Source organism: Macrotis lagotis, chromosome 8 (genome assembly GCF_037893015.1).
Source record: "Macrotis lagotis isolate mMagLag1 chromosome 8, bilby.v1.9.chrom.fasta, whole genome shotgun sequence".
In the NCBI taxonomy this organism is placed as follows: Eukaryota; Metazoa; Chordata; class Mammalia; order Peramelemorphia; family Peramelidae; genus Macrotis; species Macrotis lagotis.
In genome coordinates, this window is record NC_133665.1 from 52,338,750 (window position 1) to 52,351,965 (window position 13,216).

Genomic DNA, 13,216 nt, shown 5'->3' on the forward strand with positions numbered 1-13,216 from the left:
CAGGTGCTCTCTGGCAACTCTATTGTTCATGCACAGTTCTAGAGTAGAGAGGAGTACTTCTGGCTGCAAGAGAGTAGGGGACTGGGGCAGCTAGGTGGTGCAGAGGATAGAATACCTGCCTTGAAGTCAGGAGTACCTGGGTTCAAATCTTAATAATTTAATAATTACCTAGCTGTGTGGCCTTGGGCAAGCCACTTAACCCCATTTGCCTTGCCAAAAAAAAAAGAGAGAGAGAGAGTAGGGGACTTTCCTGGGTAAAGACCAAAGTACATACCACACCTCTCCTTGGATCATACCTTCCCAGAAAGGTTGAAAACTTACAGAATCCCAAAATTAACTGTGAAAACAGTAGAGTGAAAAAGCCTAGTTTGCCCCCCATCCCCCACCTGAGTAAGAAGAATCCAACTTTAACATATAGTTCAATGTAAAGAAACAGATCGAAAAAATGAGCAAACAGGAAAGAGCCTGACCACAAAAAAGTTACTATAGAGACAGGGAAGATTAAGTCAAAATCTAAAGAAAACCTCAACATGAAAACAACTTGGAAGAAAAGCCTTAAAAAATGCAAATTAGACACTAGAGTTCAACAAGAATTCTTATAAGAACTAAAGAAATTGAAAAAAGATAAATAAATCAAATGAAAGTAGAAGAAAAGAAACAGGAAAAGAAATGAGAGCTATGCAAGAAAATTAGAAAAATTAAAATTATGAGAAAGAAAATTAATGAATTGGGAAAAAGCAGTATCAAAAACAGTGAAGAAAATCACACCCTAAAAAAACAGAATTGCCCAAATAGCAAAAGAAATCTAAAATTCAAATGAATAATTCCCTAAAAATTAAAACTGGGCAAGTGGAAGCTAATGATGCTAAGAAACAGCAAGAAACAAAGTCAAAGAATGAAAAAATAGAAGCAATGTGAAATATCTCATTGGAAAATAACTGACTTGGAACTAGACTGAGGAAAAATAATTTAACAATTATTGAACAACCTGAAAACCACCATCAATTAGACAGCCTAGACATCTTTCAAGAAATTTATAAAGGAAAACTGCCTTGATATTTTATCTTAGAACCAGAAGGTAAAATAGAAATCAGAGGAATCCAACTTCCTGACAGAGATCCCAAAATGAAAACTACTAGGAATATTATAGAAAAATTATAGAGCTCCTCTCCCAATCAAGGCGAAAATACGGTAAGCAGACAGTCAGGAACACACAAGATTTTGTGACTTCTATATTAAGGAAACACAAAAAAAAGGCAAATATGAAAGAGAAATCTTAAGAGTCTTCTTAATAAGGTAAAACTTCTTATGTTTCTATATGGTAAGATAATATATTTAAATTCCTAAGAATTTTGTCATAATTAAGGCAGTTATAAGGAATTTTGCCAAATTTCTTCTATGACACAAATATAATTTTGACCTGTAAACCAGAGAGAGTAAAGAGAATGAAAACCATAGATCAATTTTCCCTAATGAAAATTTTAAGTAAAATCCAGCAAGGAGATTACAGCAATATATGACAAAGATCATATGCTATGATCAGGTGGAATTTGTACTAGGAATGTAGGACTGGTTCAATATTAGCAAAACACTAAGCATAATTGACCATATCAGTAACAAAAACACTAAAAATCATAGTCATACTGACAGATACAGAAAAAGCTTTTTGACAAAATACAATTTCCATTCCTATTAAAAAATACTAAAAAGCACTGGAATAAATGAGCCTTTTTTAAAATGATAACTAGGATGGGTCTATACCCTGAAGAGATCATGAAAAAGGGTAAAAACATCACTTGTACAAAAATATTCAAAGCAGCCCTGTTAGTGGTAGCAAAGAATTGGAAATCGAGTGAATATCCATCAATTGGGGAAATGGCTGAACAAAGTGTGGTATATATATGTTATGGAACACTATTATTCTATGAGAAACCAGGAGGGATGGGATTTCAGAGAAGCCTGGAAAGACTTGCATGAACTGATGTTGGGCAAGATGAACAGAACCAGAAGAACACTGTATACCCTAACAACAACATGGGGTGATGATCAACCTTGATGGACTTGCTCATTACATCAATGCATCATCAGGGACCATTTTAGAGCACCTGCAATGGAGAATACAATCTGTACTCAGAGAAAGAACTGTGGAGTTTAAAAAAAGACCAAAGTCTATTACCTTCAATTTTTTAAAAAGTCTTTATGTACTATATAACTCTATCTCTAATATTTTATTTTCTCCTCAAGGATATATTTTTTTCTCCCAACACATTCAATTTCAATCAATGTATAGCATGGAAACAATGTAAAGATTATCAGATTGCCTTCTGTGGAGGATGGGGAGAAGGAAAGGGAGGGTGGGGGAAAAATTGTAAAATTCAAAACCTTACAGAAAATTATAGGTATAAATTACTATTGTATATAATTGGAAAACAAATCAAATATTAATGAAAAAAGAAAAAATAGAAACTCATTTCCTGAATTAATACCAAGTTGAAGCTTTTGACATTCAAATTTCTTTTTTATTTGGTTTTCTCAAATGTCATTTCCAGATTTGACATAAAATTATGAGGTCAAAATGAATTTTTTGTAATACATTCTGAATTTTCATTTATAGTTCAGATTTGACATTCTTTGTTCAAAAAACCACTACTGAAAGAAAAATCTTAATTGTGAACTCAATTTCTGAAATATAATTTTAAGTTCTTATTTAAAAAATGATAAGTAGGAGCTATCTAAAACCAAAAGAAAGATGATTTGTAAGGGCCTTCCCAATAAGGTCAACAAGGATCCATTATCACCACCATTTACTCAAATCTGTACCAGAAATGATAGCTAAAGCAACAAAACAGGCAAATGATGATGGAAGAAATAAAAACAGGCAATAAGGGGAAAGATACCACTTTTTGCAAATATACATGGTAAACCATAGATAACTAACTAAAATACTAGCTTAAACAATTAACAACTTTATTGAAGTTGTAGGATATAAAATAACACACATAAATTATCAATATTTCTATATATTACTAACAAAACATAGAAGGAAGAAATAGAAAGAGAAATTTCATAACTGCAAACAATATAAAATACTTGAGCATCTAAACCATGACAAACCCAGGAATTATCTGAACACAATTACAAAACACTTTTCACACAAATAGACATCTAAAAACTAGAGAAATATTAATTGCTAGTGGGAGGGCTGAGTTAACATAATAAAAACAACAATTAGATCTAAATTAATTTATTTAGTGCCTTACCAAACAGACCATTGAAGAATTATTTTACAGCTCTTGAAAAAGTAACAAAATGTATTTGGAAGTACAGAAGAACAAGAATATCAAGGAAATCACTGAAAATAATGTGAAGGAAAGTGGCCTAGCAGCACAAAGCAAAGCAACAATCATCAAAATTCTTGGCTGAGAAACAGAGTGGTGGATCAGTGGAATAGATTAGGTGCCCAAAATACAGGAGTAAATGACTATAGTCATCTAATACTTGCTGAAACCAAAGATCCAAACTTTTGGTATAAAAACTCATTATATGACAAAAATTGCTGGGAAAACTAAAAAAGCAGTTTGGCAGAAACTAGGCATAGAACAACATTCACTTTATATACCACATTAAGATTGAAATAGGTGGGCAGCTAGGTGGCATAGTGGATAAAGCACCAGCCCTGGAGTCAGGAGTACCTGGGTTCAAATCTGGTCTCAGACACTTAATAATTACCTAGCTGTGTGGCCTTGGCCAAGCCACTTAACCCCATTTGCCTTGCAAAAAAAAAAAAAACCCTAAAAAAAAGATCGAAATAGGTAAAAAACAAGAGATAAAGTGTGAAATCATAAGCAAATTAGGGGAGCATGAACAATTTTACCTGTCAGATTTATGGATAAGTGAAGAGTTCTTGACTAAAAAAGAAGTAGAGGATCATAATGAATAATTTTGATTACAGTGAATTAAAAAGGATTTGCACAAACAAAACTAATGTGGCCAAAGAAAGTAGGAAACTGAGGGGGAAAAAAAATCAAAGCAAAATTTTTTTTTTGATAAAGGTCTTATTTCTCAATTATATAGGGAACGGAATCAAATGTATAGAAATTAAAACCATTCCCCAAATGATAAATGGTCAAAATATATGAACAAGTAACTTTCAGAAGAAGAAATTATACACACACACACACACACACACACACACGGAAAAATCATATAAATCACTACAGATCAGAGAAATGTGAGTGATTTAAAACAACTCTGAGGTACCATCTCATACCTATAAGATTGGGTACCCTGATAGAAAAAGGAAAATATTAAATGCTGGAGGGAATGTGGTAAAATAGGGACATTAAAGCACTATTGGCGTAGCTATGAGCTGACCCAACCATTCTGGAAAACAATTTGGAACTAAGTGCAAAGGGTTATAAAACTGCATACTCACTGATGCAATTCTACTACCAAGTCTGTATCACAAAGAGATCAAAGGAAAAGGAACTAGGCAGACAAAAATAGCAGCTCTTTTTGTGGTGGCAAAAAATTGGAAATTGAGGGTATGCCCACTAGTTGGGGAATGGCTAATGAAGTCATGGCTATAAGAAGTGAAGGGAGTGGTTTCAGAAAAATCTAGAAACTTATATGAACTGATCCAAAGTGAAGTGAGCAGAACCAGAATACTATACACAGTAATAGCAATTCTATAATGACCAACTGTGAAAGACTTAAGTTATCCTGATCAATATAATAATTGTATTACTGTTCACACCTCCAGAGAGAGAACTGATGAATTGAGTAAACTGAAGAAAACATTTTTCAATTTGTTTTTCTGGGCAACATGGTTAATTTGGAAATGTTTTGTATTAACTTTATAGTTAATGTTATGGCTGGAGGAAGGGAGAGAACTGGAAAAAGGAGATATGATAAAAGATGTTGGGTGAAATAATTCAGAGTAAGAATTAAAAAAAAATTACTATTATGCTATGGGGGGGGGGGGGCTACAAAAGATAGTATTTTCTATCTAGAACCAAAAAGCTGAATCTGATGTCCAGTAAGAAAAGGCAACGGCAACAGCAAATAATTATTGTTTCTCTTCTTCACATTCTTATAATAGTTAACATTTATATAGCACCTTATATCTTACAAAGTACTTTACTTATTATCTCATTTGATTCTCACAACATCTCTGAGAAGTAAGTGCTATTTTTATTCTCATTTTACAGAGGAGGACTCTGAGGCACAGAGGTCACACAGGGTCACACAGGATTTGAACTCAGTTCTTTCTGACTCTTAACTCTATACACTGTGCCACTCAGCTGCCCATAGATCATGATTTCTTACCCTGAGGTGGGAGTGAACTGTGAACTTATGTTTTTATTTTTAATATTTTGAATTCTAAATATTTCATTTTATGCATTTAATGCATTTTATGCATTTAAAAACATTATTTGGACTTCTCTATAGGCTTCACCAGACTATCAAAGGGTTCCAAGACAAAAACAAAGTTAAGATCCTCTGATATATAGGATTCAAGTTCACAAATTTTTTTTACTCACAACCACCATGAAGAGTAGATAGTGAAGAATAAGGAAACTTAGGCATAGAGAATTTATAATACCACTGGACCAATTCCCAAACTTGACCATGTTTTCTGAGATAATGGACTAAATTGGTTGGCTCAGAGCATGATCTGGGACAGAATCATTAAGAATCAGAATAACATATTTAGTTATATTGAGCTAATTTAAGCATTAGGACTTTGTATCTATGACATGTTTATCTTTAGCACTCCAGACAACTGAAAACTGTCTACACCTGAACCAAATGCCTGAGCTTATGTTGTGCTTAGAAATCACAATGCAGGAGTTCACGCAGGGATTTCTGGTGGTAGATGATCATTAGCAGAACAGAAAAGTTTTACAACTTGTCGGTTGGTTAATGTAGTAGCACATTCATTGAGATATGCCAGCCTACTCACTGCTCGGACACGTTTTAGACGCTCCTCTAACTTTTCTTCTGCTTCCCGCGTCCGCTGGACAGCCTCCAAGCGATTGATAAGCTCTGCTGCAAACTTTTGTGGTTCAACACGGATTTCCTTTGGCATTCGGTAAGTGCGCTGGAAAGTTAAAAAGATAAAACTTTAAAATAAGCTATCCTATTTATTGATTGACCATCCCTCCATTTCACACGCTCTCCTCCTTTCACTTATTAAATGTTTTTTTCTCCTCATTTATAAAGTTAATCAAGTTAAGCAAGATGGTCTCAGAAGCCCTTTCCACCTCAGAGTGATGTAACTCCTAGCTTCTCTTCATAAAGTCCCTCTTTGATTTCTGTCATAAATAGTAAATTGCGCTGGTTATAGAAACCAAATGGATTGCTTAGAAAAGATATCTGGTGGTTTGAAGGAGAAGCAACAATAGGAATATTAATGTCACATTAGAACAACAGTGGATGGAGTATAAATTAACTGCTGTTGCATTATTCACTGGAGCAGAGACCGGCCAGCTGCACAAGACCTGTGAAATCATTTGGTCTAGTGCTGCAAGACAACCACAGATGGGACTCAAAATTCAATAAATCTAGAAGCTTTTTAAGGGCAAATTAAATCCATATTTGACCAAAAATAGCAGGTAAATGAAGTAATAAAAATTCAAATCTCCAGCCTTGCTCTATCAAATAAGGCATCCTGGGACATTAGCATGTAAACATGACATATAAATGAATGAATCTTATGATTACAATTGGCAAACAAAGCAAAAGAAAGATTCTGAACTAAAACTTCACATGGAATATGAAACACAATGGAGTATGAGAGAGATACAGGAAAAGCAAGATGTCTTGGTTTTAGGTCAAAGATAGTAAAGTTTTTGTTCCTAATTCTTGTTTTCAGCAATTTTGCAAAGGACTCTTGCCTTATTGCTTGGCTAGTGGTATAAGTCAGGCTGAAGACGCTTATAACAAGTATTTCTTTGAAAAAAAAAAAAACCAAACAGAGGCAGCTAGGTGGCGCAGTGGATAGAGCACTGGCCCTGGAGTCAGGAGTACCTGAGTTCAAATCTGACCTCAGACACTTAATAATTACCCTGCTGTGTGGCCTTGGGCAAGCCACTTAACCCCATTGCTTTGCAAAAAAAAAAAGAAGCAAATAAAAAAAAAAACAGACCAGACTAGAAGGGACCTTAGAGGTCCCTTTCACCTTTATAATTTTCATGACAAAAAGGGAGTAATTTGCTTCTGAATCAAGTAAAATGTTTTCTGGTAATTTGGCCTAGGATATTAGTCATTGCTCAGTTTATTGTATTCCTGTCTCTTTCAGAGACACAGTTTGTATTGCCTCCAGAGAAAATTCCTTTAAGTTGCTTACCAGTATTTCTCAAGGAAAAAGCAAAAGGATCTGATCCAAGGCAGTAAAAGAATATTTTGTAACCAGAAGAAACTTGCAGAGATGGCAATTCTCCTATGGGAGTGTTTCTAGATCTTCCACTCTGTTACTTGTCTTGAAGTTCCTTTCACTGTTTTTGAGTCAAACAATTTTGATTCTAAATTTCTCATGACATCTTACAGGGAAAATCTAATACAGCCTGAGTCCAGTGAGGATTATGCATCCTACTTTTCCCCCTTTTGATCCCCTGCTTGCTAGCAAAACACCAAGTTGAGCACAGAATGCCAAACAACAGCAACACTTACTTATTCACTTACAGAATCAAATGAAATAATATTTGTAAAGCACTCAGCACAAATGCCCAACACAAAGCAGGACTTAAAAAATGTTTATTATCTTTTCCCTTTCTATGTATACCCATTCTCTACACTTTAATAAATTCAATTTGAGCTGCACATTTCCTGTCTATTTCAAAAGAAGAGGAAGACCATTGCAGCAGTTAGCTTCCCAGAACTCAATTCCACCTTAACTGGTTCCAAATAATGTGATAACTGCTCAGGACACTGCTCTTCCCCTACCTATCTGAAGATACCTTCTAGGTCTCCTTTGCTGGCTAATCAACTTCATCACATTCCCTCCAACTGTCTCAAATTTGACTCTTTCCTTTCTATTCATACAGTCAGGCCTTGGTTCAGAGTCTTCATCGAGGTCAGTGAGGTGGCACAATGAGTAGAGCACAGGCTTTGGAGTCATGAGGACTTGAGTTCCAGACTCAGACATCTGACACTAGCTGTGTGACCTTAAGCCAGTCATTTAACCCTGACTACCTCATATCCAGGGCCATCTCCAGTCATCCTGATTCATATCTAGCCAATGGATTCAGATGGCTCTAGAGGAGAAAGTGAGGCTGTGACTTAGCACAGCACCCCTCAAATCCAATTCGTGTGCTTATCATGGCATCACATGATGCCATGGTCTTCTGTAAGAGTGAAGGACAGGGTGGGCAGCTAGGTGGCGTAGTGGATAAAGCACCGGCCCTGGAGTGAGGAGTACCTGGGTTCAAATCCGGTCTCAGACACTTAATAATTACCTAGCTGTGTGGCCTTGGGCAAACCACTTAACCCCGTTTGTGTCCATTCTAAATAATTCCCAATGTGATTTTCTTTCAGTACAGAATTGATTAGGTTATTCCCCCTATTTAATAAACTACCATGACTTCCCAGTGACTCTAGGATCACGTATGATAAACTTGTCTGTTTAGCTTTTAAAGAATTTCACAATCTAGCAACTTCTCTTTTTCAGTTTCATTATACATTCTCCTATCCCTCTGATCCAACTGAACCAGCCTCCTCTCTGTTCCCCACAAACAGCAATCTCTTCTCTATACTTTTTCATTCTTGATTCACCAGGCCTAGTGTGTTCTCTATCTTTACTTGACTGCATAGAATACCTTTTTTCTTTCAGTATGTAGCCATACAATAATCTTCTATATGAAATCTTACCTGATCAACCCAATTGCTAGTGTCCTTCCCAATTTACCTTGTAGTACTAATTCTCTCTGTGTATACTTAAACATTATATCCAGAATATTTGAATTTTTTTCTAGTTAGCAAAGAAGTACAAAACATTGATCAGCAAAGATTGCTTATTTCCCCCAAGCTGTACAAAATAAGAATCTTTTACAACTCAAACAAGGCAGAATAAGTTCAAGATCAGAAAGATAAAATTTATAATTCAAGAGGAAGTAAGGGGAAAAATAAACCCTGGGCAACTCTTGATTACTGAAATCTATTTTTCTGGGGGGGGGTGGTTATGGGGGAAGGGTAAATAGCAGTAATTGTTTCACAGTTCTAGTTGATTTGAAACTAATAGGGATGTTTTTGTTTTTATTTTTGTGGGGCAATGGGATTAAGAAACTTAACCAGGATCACACAGCTAATAAGTATCAAGTATCTGAGGTCACATCTGAGGTCCTCCTGACTCCAGGGTTGGTGCTCTATCCACTGCAACACCTAGCTGCCCCCTGCTAATAAAGTTATTAGACCTGCCTATGGTCACAAAGTTAAGTAACAGTTATTCTGACTCCAAATCTATTGTTCTTTGTCCAATACTACTCTATCATCCTGCAATTTATAATTCTTTAGAATCAGATGCCATGTTGTTGACTAAATGTTCAAAAGAAGGTTATTGGGACAAGATTTCTGCCTTTAAAAAATTTCCTCTAAATGAATGTATTATGTCATTTCATCTTTCGACAACCTTTGGACAAGAAGGATTTCCATCACACAGATGAAAACACTAAGGCTTATAGAGGTAGAATCGCACATCTCTTTGTTATCACATGGGGCATGAAGCCAAGAGCTTTCTGATTCCTGGTCCTAAGATTTTTCTGCTCTCTTTTTTCCTTGTTTGATGACTGGATTGAACAGCAAGGTGAGGCACATTAGGAGAAGAAATACTGTTCACCAGACTCTCTTATTTCTCTGTGGTATGATATTCATTTGCATTTATTTGCCATTTATAGAGTTTCTACTCTTAAATCTGGAATATATTTTCCTAAGAGACTTGTCAAACAAATTTTAACTTCTCTATGCAGCTGCTTATACTTAGAATACAGCACGTTTTGATAAATTTAGCCAAATTCCTTAATTACTTCCCTAAGATTTTTCATCATGTCATGTACCGCTTTTATGAAAAGCATGCAAGCACTGATTTTTTTAAAAATAAAGTCAACCTTATTTTCCATGAGGCTGCCCTTTAACCACTTTGTTTTTCAGTTGGATTTTAACAGCTTTTTCTTCCCTGTCCCTGTTTAGATCTAGCATGTATTTAGCAAACAGCTGCTGCTCTCATACTAAAAGAGCAGAGCCGATAAACAGACCTCTCTCTTTGTGAGGGGAGAGCTGCTGTGTATCCATAGGTCAGACAAAAATATCAAGAAAAAGAGATATTATGCAGAAAAGTCTTTGGTATCTGTAAGATGAAAAGTTATACAAGTAAAAAAAAGTCTTAAGTAGTGCAACAGTATAAAAATGAATTGCGAAGAGATTTAAAATATTTACAAGGAAAAACTATCTTCAGATCTTTTCAGACATAAGCTTATTAACATAAAAGATATGGGAAAATGTTCACCACTGAATTTATCCATGAGAATTATCAAGGCAGGTTAGTCTCATGGAGATATTTCAAAAGCAGATCCATTTCCATCAATTACCCTGATAAAATTCTCTGGGATACAGTCACAAACTGAAGTATCTCTACTATAATTTTAAAAGTTTTTTTTTTTGCAAGGCAGTGGAGTTAAATGGCTTGCCCAAGGCCACACAGCTAGGTAATTATTAAGTGTCTGAGGCTGGATCCGAACTCAGGTACTCCTGAATCCAGGGCCAGTGCTTTATCCACTGTGCCACCTAGCCACCCCCTATAATTTTAGAAAAATGAACAAAATATTTACTTTCTGCTAATTAAATACAAGTCTACATAGCTGGATTGATATGAAGTGTCAAGATATACAGGATTAGTCTAGTCTCAGGAGATGAACAAATTTATTTTTAACATAAAAATGTAATTGTTTTCTAGAAATTAAAGTGAGGAAAGAAAGAAATCTAAGAAATTCTTTTGAAACAAGTGTGTTAAAACTAAGAGAAATTTCCAATTTACTGGTGTAGATGATGTTTTGGTACTCTACGTATATTCTTGTAATGGTGGTAATAACTGTAGTGAAATCAAGCCTACTCACGACTCCTTCCTGATGATACCCTGAATCCCTTCCATTTCAAAGTTACACTATAACACAATGGGAAACTAATTCTTTCACAAGTATTCACTGTAAGACTGGTTTGATTCAACTCAATAGAATAAATTATCTGTAGATGGAAAATGGCTAAAAAGTATGCACTATACATACTTTATGCTGCAATTTCAGAGTTTTTAACTTATAGTTCAGTGTAGACCTGTCAGTTTCATGATCAATAGAAAACTACTATTATTTTTATCTAAAAGGTGAAGTTGCTAACAGCCTTTGAAGTCACAGAATATTTATGTGATAGGTCCCACCGTTCAGCAACAAAAAGAGGTCAATCCTTCAAATTTCTTCTCTAACAAAGCAATGATTATAGTAAAAATGGTACTGTGAGAAATAAAAAGGTACCCAGCCAGCCTTTTCTATAGCAATCACAAAGTGAAAGCAACTGGAAAAGGCTGAGCAACCAGGGTTAGCAAGTTTACAAAACCAGAACTTTATACACACAATTGGATAATCAAAGCATATAGACCTCATTGAATCTCAAGAAAATTAATCTAATTTTACAGGCCAAAAAAAAAAAGAGGCATATTTTTTAAAATCTTAAAAAAAAATAAGGGTGATTTTGCTTATACCTTATTTCTAAATGGAGGAAAAAAGAAAAAGCTGAAATAGCCTTTTCTTTGGAGAGAGAGCAAATAAAAATTCTTAATTGACTGCTAGAATGCAACTATCCAAAGGAAAAAAATCTTCCTTATTGAAGCCTTAAATGTCACCTGTAGTACTTTTCATTCCAGGATTCAGAAATGAGAAATTTAACATGATTAACAACACAGATATTACTATTACATCATAAGCTTAAACTGAAACAGTGATTTTTTTTTTTACTAGAGATAGGCAGAATTTATTGGAATCCTAGGGAAATATCTCTCTATTAAAGAAAAACTAAATGACTAAAGTCAACATTGTCTGCCTAGAATAAAGGTGAGTGATGTGGGGTAAAGGGTGTCAAAGAAAACAATTCACTACATGAAGGATTAATGATTTGAAAATCATTAGGGAAGGCTGCAAGAAAGAATTTGAACTGTGATAGTATCATTTGAGCTGGATTATAAATTTAAGAGCTAGCAACATCTTTAGAGATCAGCTATAGTTCAATTCCTTATCTTATAAATAAAGAAACTCAAGGTCAGAGAGGTTTAAGACTTGTCTAAGGTCACAGAGGTAATAAAACCGGTAGAGCTAAAATCTGAACCCAGGTTCTCTGGCTTCAATTCTCTTTTTTTTTTGGGGGGGGGGGGCAAGGCAATGGGGTTAAGTGGCTTGTCCAAGGCCACACAGCTAGGTAATTATTATTAAGTGTCTGAGGCCACATTTGAACTCAGGTACTCCTGACTCCAGGGCCGGTGCTTTATCCACTGCGCCACCTAGCTGCCCCTCTGGCTCCCATTCTAAAATTTTTCTCACTATATGACATTTCACAAAAAGTTCTGCTACTTACAGGAATGTGAGGTAGTGGTACCCGTCCATTGGCTTTGACACTTTCCTGCATTTCCCTCCGATGTTGCTTTCGGGTTCTGTAAGGTGGTACTCCATCTCTATTGGGAGAAGATAGCATAAATTCATTAACTCAAATGGCAAATGAAATCAAATGATATTTACTGGATTTGATGCTTAGATACTGATCCGTGTTCAACCAACACAGACATATGATATTTAAATCTCTCCAGCAATGATTCCACTGAAATCATTTTGTCTTTTATATTAAATGAACATATAAAAAATAAGTGATGGGATAAGGCCTAGATTTGTGAATGTCATTGGTATAGGGAACTTAAAGATGGGGAAATTCCCTCTACTAAATGAGACTGGCACTAATTATGCATCTTATAGTCTTGGATAACTGCTGAGAACATTAAGAGGTTAAATGACTTTACTAGGGACATAGCCAATATTTCAAAAGCAGGTGAAAAACACAAAATGCTATATTTCATTGTTAGGGTAAAGTAAACATATAAAATCACAAATCTCATATTTGAAAAGAACCTCAGAGGTGCTTTCCTGTACCCAAAACAAGAATTTTCTTTCTAATCTATCTGCCAAAG

General features: G+C 35.2%; 1 protein-coding gene across 4 annotated transcripts in view; it reads right to left on the reverse strand.

Annotated features, from left to right (window-relative positions):
• The window catches only part of AXIN1 (axin 1), a 211,180-nt gene that overhangs the window by 30,370 nt on the left and 167,594 nt on the right, over positions 1-13,216 (reverse strand). For all 4 annotated transcript variants that reach the window (XM_074197015.1, XM_074197018.1, XM_074197016.1 and 1 more), the window contains 2 exons: positions 12,613-12,709; positions 5,966-6,103 (listed from right to left, as the gene is read on the reverse strand). In XM_074197015.1, coding sequence (XP_074053116.1) covers positions 5,966-6,103; positions 12,613-12,709 — 235 coding nt within the window. The remainder of the gene's footprint in view (positions 1-5,965; positions 6,104-12,612; positions 12,710-13,216) is intronic.